Source organism: Platalea leucorodia (assembly GCF_965183815.1).
Source record: "Platalea leucorodia genome assembly, chromosome: 3".
Taxonomy (NCBI): Eukaryota; Metazoa; Chordata; class Aves; order Pelecaniformes; family Threskiornithidae; genus Platalea; species Platalea leucorodia.
This window is the reverse complement of record NC_138825.1, coordinates 49543395-49549394: the sequence shown is the minus strand read 5'-3', so window position 1 is coordinate 49549394 and position 6000 is coordinate 49543395. Positions and strand designations below refer to the sequence as shown.

At 50.4% G+C, this 6000-nt stretch overlaps 1 protein-coding gene across 3 annotated transcripts in view; it reads left to right on the top strand.

The window, feature by feature from the left end:
• The first annotated feature begins 435 nt into the window (after positions 1–435).
• AFDN (afadin, adherens junction formation factor) overlaps positions 436–6000 on the top strand; it is a 134676-nt gene continuing 129111 nt past the window's right edge. For all 3 annotated transcript variants that reach the window (XM_082307955.1, XM_082307954.1, XM_082307953.1), the window contains exon 1: positions 436–909. In XM_082307955.1, the coding sequence (XP_082164081.1) occupies positions 796–909 (114 nt within the window). In that variant the 5' untranslated portion in view covers positions 436–795. The remainder of the gene's footprint in view (positions 910–6000) is intronic.

Sequence of the window (6000 nt, the reverse complement as noted above, 5' to 3'; positions counted from 1 at the left end):
CGGGGTCTTTGTTCCCGCGGCCGCGGCGGCCCAGGCCCTTTGTTGCTGCGACCGCCCGACCGCCGGCCCGGCGCGGCAGCCGGGGCTCCCGCTGCCGGCGAGGGCCCTCCTGCCGCCCGCGCCCCCCGCCGCGCCAACGGCCGCGCCAACGGCCGCCGCGTGTCCCCGGCCGCCGCCCCTCCCCCCGCGCGGCGGCCCCCGCCGCACCTGGCCGCGCCCCGCCCCGCCCCGGCCCCGCGCCGGGGGCAGCGGGAGGGGAGGGGGCGCCCTCCTGAGGCGCGCGGCCGCCGCGGGGAGGTGACGGGTGGCGGGAGCGCGCGCAGACGCGCGCCCCGGGAAAAGGCGGGCGGGCGACCGGGCGGGGGCGCGCACGGGACGGTGTGTGAGGGAGCGAGCGAGCGAGGGGAGGGCGATACCGGGGCGGAGAAAGGCGGCAGCTTCGCTCGGCTCAGGGCAGGCGAGCGGGGACAGACGCTGCCGAGCCGGGAGAGACGCCGGGCGCCGCCGCCGCCGGCTCGGGGCATCCTTCCTCCTCCTCCCCGCCCCCTCCCCGCCCTTCCCCCTTTCTCTTTCTCTCCTTCCCCGCTGTCCTCCGGGGCCGATCGCTATCGCCGGCGCGATCCCGGGGCGTTTCCGCGGCGCCCGTGCCGGCAGCGGCCGAGGGGAGAGCCGGCCCCTCCCCTCCCCAGCCGGGACTGAGGGACCCCCCGCTCCCTGCGCGCCTCCGCCCCTCGCCGGAGCTCGGCGGAGAGGGCCCGGCCCCGGCTCGGCTCCCCGGCGGCGGGCTCGGCGAGGATGTCGGGCGGCGGCGGCGGCAGCCGGGAGGAGGAGCGGCGCAAACTCGCCGACATCATCAACCACTGGAACGCGAACCGGCTGGACCTGTTCGAGATCAGCGACCCCACCGAGGTGAGCGACCCCGCCGCGGCCCCCCCCGGCCCGGCCGGCCCGCCGCGGCCCGGCCCGCCTCGCCACCCGCTCCGGGCCGCCCGGGAGGTGAGACACCGCGCCCGGGCCAGGCCGCGCCCGCCTCCGCTCCGCGGCCCGTGGTCAGCCCGGCCCCCCGCGCCGCGCCCCCCCACCCCGGCAGGCCGGGGGCTCGGGCACAGGCCTCCCCCCGCTCCCCGCTAACGCGCGGCCCGCTCCGGCCGGGGAGGAGGCTCCGCGCCTGGGCGGGGAGGGCCGGGGAGCGAGCGCCGGGCCCCTTGCCGTGCCCGGAGCGGCTCGGGCGAAGGCAGGTTGCAGCGGCCGGGGGGAGAACGGGAGCGCAGCGCTGGGGCCCTCCTCCCCTCTCCCCCCCTGCCGCGGGCACATGCCGGCCGGCCCGGCCCCGCGGGACAGACGGCTTCCAGGCAGGAAACCCTCTGGGGGCTGGAGGTGGCGAAAGGGGGCGGGCAAGGGCGGTAATACAGCAGCTACCCCCCCCCCCGCCCCCCCGACCCCGAAAGGGGTTACCGCTGTGGGCTTTTTTTTGTCTGTGGCTTAAACAGAGCCGAAAGGCGGCGGGGGGAAGAGGAGGGCTGAGAAGCCTGCCGGTGGGCTTTTTTTGTTGCTGCTTGTTTGCTTATTTACATACTCCGCTTTGTGCAGAAGGCGCCTCTTGGAGAGCAACCTGCTCCACTTGGGCGGCTCGCCGGGCCGCTGGTGCAGTCTGCGGGGCAGCCTTCCCAGGGCGTGACGGCCGGAGCGCCTTGGCTCCCCGCGCCTGCAGGCTGCCAGCCTCCCCTGCAAAGTAAATACCAGGCGCAGGTTCCTAGTCCTGAGTTCACATGTTGTACCGGAAAAACACAGCGGGTAATTTCTTCCTAATGAAGTGGGTGTTTCTGATGGCTGAGAGAGGCTGGGGTTTACTTTTTTTTTAAACAGTAATAGTCAAACCACACCCTATCGCTACCCCTTGTCATGTTCCCTTTGGCTGGTTCGTGCTGTGCGTCTGGTTTGAAAGCGGCGGCGGGGGGGGGGCAGGTTCCAGCCCTGTTTGTGTGTGACAGCGGGCTGCCTGCTCGGAGGGTGGAGGCTGATCATGTGCGTGTTCCCGGGGAAAAGGAGGAAATTCACACTTGCTCTTGGCCTGGCCCCGTTCCTGGTTGTTTATTAACAGAAACCTCTGAGAAATCACGTTGGCTTGGTCTTGGAGCTCGCTCCTCTTTCTGCATCCAGGTGCTGACTGCTAGGGTAGCCACGAAAAAGCCTTGAAAGGAATTCTAAGACTATTCAGTCTGTGATAGCTTGAAAAGAATTGCTTTGGGTATTTCCAGTTCTGCTCGTTGCAAACCGTTTCTTGAACGCCAAGATGAGGGGTTTCAGTGATTATTTCCTACGTCTTGCAATATTTATCATAATTAGAGCTCCTTGCTTGTATTGCTTAGGTTTTAACAATATCACTGTTGGCTGATGGGCGCTTGTTCAAAAAAGCAGGCTGATGCTAGCGTGAAGGAGCCTTCGTGATTGTGTTTGAGAGCATAGCACAGTCCTTCTGGAATTGCAGGTTGACTGCTGACTGTCCGTGGCTTATTTCTTATCTGATGAATGCATTTGTCCATTCCCAATACATTCTACCTTCAACCTGTTTTCTTTGTGTTGATGGCAGATTGTGCTTCTGTAGTTTTTGTTACTAAGTAGTTCAACAAATCTTACCATTTTTTGGGTCAGCCTTACATGTTTATCATAATTAACTAGACTTTGCACAAAACCTACCGGCTTTGTTATAGTTACTATGAAAAAAAAAAAAATTTACTTGCGTTAGCTCCACAATTCTGCAGTTTAAGCCTCTGAACCTATATAGGAGCATGCTTACTGCTGTCAACGATGACATTTATTTCAGTTGAACTACTGATAGTAAAAATTAAGTGCATGCATATCTCTGAACGTCTGAGCTTTTTAGACTGCTAGTTCTAAAAGTGTTTCATAAGACTGCAGGTGCGTGTACTATACACTAGCAGTGGGTAACTGTTTTGTAGATAAAGTGTATTTTCCTTCCGGATAATTACAAATACAAACGTTCACATTTTTTTCACTGTTACCCTGAGCTGACCCAAGTTTGGCAATATTTTCAACCCAGATGATGGTGTGATTCACATGTGTACTATTTATCAGCTTAAATGAAAGCTCTTTCACTAGACTGCTTGAGAGCTGACAATCCTCTGTTGTTTTCCCTGCTTTTCCAGGCTCAGCTTGACCATAATGCACGTCTTGCTTATTGTAGGGGCTGCAGCAAGCGTGGCATCTGTGAAGATGCAGTAACCTGGATATGACTTCTGGTTGGGTGTGCCTGAGCTGGGCCAAACCGGATCATTTTAAACTTCAGACATGATCATTGGCCTGCTGGGTTAACTTTGCAGCTAGCACGTGCCCATACTGCAAACTGTCACCCAGGAGCTTCTGGTTGTATATATCTTGTTCAGAATATCGAGACTTGATGCCTTACAGTGATTCTTCAGGCATTCCTTCAGTGTAAACGATCTGGTTTAAGTGGCTTGTCTTTTAGGTTTCTGGTATAGCGAGAGTAGGATTTTCCAGAGGAGCTAATCACTTCCTTAATAGTAGGGTTTCAGGGAGATTTACTTATTCAGAAAAGAAGAGTGAAATCTAATGTAAATTGACTAGAGTTCTGACAGTATAGCATAGGCTATGACAGTGAAAGGTACTCGCATGTGACCTACTGATGTACCTCCGTGCGTTTGAAAGGTCTAATTCTTTGGTCAGACACAATTGCTCTAAGTCCATTGGGTCCTCTTAGGTCCTCATCACTTCAGTTGGAGAGTGTAAACTGTGACTTGGTTTTGAATGTATTTTGAAAGTAGCTTAAATGTGTGGGGTTTTTTTGGAGAAGTGCTTCGTGAAATGAGTCGGTTTGAATTCCTGTTAAAATTTTATTGTATCGACTAGTCCTAAGGGATTAGAGATCTACTTGTCTACTTGCCTCTTCTGAGAGTCAGGCACAAATTATTTCTTAAAAGTATATTGCCTGTAAGATATTGAAAAGCAAGAGCCTTGGGTAGGGCATATTGTAGAGTTCTGTTACTTTTTCCTAACTTGCTGTGTGATATGAACAGTTAACTAAGTCATTCAGTGCTACTTTTCCCCAGCAAAACAGAGGTGAAGGGAACTTTCTGTTCCATGCTCAAAGTTGAGCATTCCTCTGTCTGTATCCCATGTGAGGAAGACTGAAGACTTCTTGGGAGTGAGGGTTTCATACCTTCGCTTATGCTTTCAATGAAGTCACTTGTGGACTCATGCTCGAGAGCAAGGTGGTAATTTTAACTTCGTTAGGTATTTACCTATTCTAACGCTTGCTGCTGTTCTGAGAAATCTGTTAATAATTTGCATTATTTTCATTCTAAAGATTTATTTTTTGTATTCAGAAAGTAGCTGAGAAGCTCTGTGGCTCGAGAAGCTTATAAATGAACAAAACCAAAACTCTGTTTTTAAAGTTCTAGCAGCCAATACTATGTAAACTCTAAAATTGTCAGGAGTGATGCTAGGTAAAGACCTTTGCTCTGTAATACTGGTACTAATTTAAACTTGATTAAGCTTTCCTGTCTCTACTTTAAATGATGAGACTTTTGCAAGTCTAAAAAAGATACAGCAGGTTTTGGGGAAATGTGGGGTAAATGATGTTTTTGTTTGTAGGTAAATCAACAGCTAGACTCAAAATGAAATAGTATGTTAACCCTTTTCTTTAAATCTGGTTCCACTTTCCCCTTGCCTTTGTTCCAAGTATTACCAAGTTTTTGGATGCTTTTAATATTTGGCTTGCTTTTTTTCTCTCCCCCCCCCGCCCCCCCCGCCCCGCCCTTTTTTGGGCCAAGAATAGAAATGCAGTAAAAAGACTTTTTGCAGTACGAGATAAATTGATGTTTTGATCTTGATTTAAGTCTTGGGTGATTATAGTACCCAAACTTTTCAAAAAGGAATAAGTTTGAATTAATGACTTGGTAGCAAGTGCATAGAGTTGTTCAGAAGCTTGTAGATAAGAAATGATTTGCACTTATACACTTTTACACCACCCCACCCTCCCGCCCCCCCCCCATGAAACTGCTTACTAGAATTAAGTGATTGATTATATAAAATAACTGCGTATGGATGTTTTTGGGGGAGAGCAGGGAATGCAAAGGCACTGTAGACTAGTGTGTTTATCACTATTGGATAGAATAAATATAAATCCTGAAAGCATTTAAGACTTGTTGGTTTAAGATGCCATACGTGAACTAAGTGTTAAAATTATTGTTCATCTTGATGGCAAAATAAAGTTTAATCTTTAATGTATGCTTTGATAACTGTGTATGAGAGGAATAGAAGTGCTGTGTTTTTTCTGATCGTGGTTTGTGGGTTAGGAATGTGAATTGCATTTAATTTTTGGAGACAGACACTTTTTAGAACAGGTGGGATTTTTTTTTTGCCCAAGGGCTTGGGGATTGTTCTCAGAAACACTGATCTGTTGTTTTGTTTTCTGATGGAGAAAACTGTTCTAAACTGATCTAATATACCTACGTATTAACAAAAGTGGAAAGGTCTAATCAAAAAGCTTAGAGAAATAACATGCTTTGCATTAAGAATAACTCCTAATAGAGTATTCAACTTTTAAATGGCTGTAGTTTAAAAAAGAAAAACCAACAAAAAACCCCCCGAGAAATTTGGAAGGTCTTTATGACTATTTGATGATTTTTTTTTTTTTTTTTCTTTTTTGTCTGAAATAACTTGTGTAGTCTTCGTAACAAGGTATTAGGAATAACTTTTTGGAATTAGAGGGTTTTTTGTTTGTTTGGTGTGTGTTTTGTTTTGTTTTGTTGCTTTTTTTTAATATTGATTTCCCCCGTGTTCTTGTGTTGTATATGTTTGGTATAGTCAGTATGTTTTAAAGTCTTTGCATTGGCTTTAAATACAAATAAGCAATCTATGGAGAATGTTGCACAGTACACTGGATGACAGGATATTTTAGGGTTGATGTCATTTTTGTCTTTATTCTTTGGGTTCAGATCTAATTCTGGTTCATTAAGT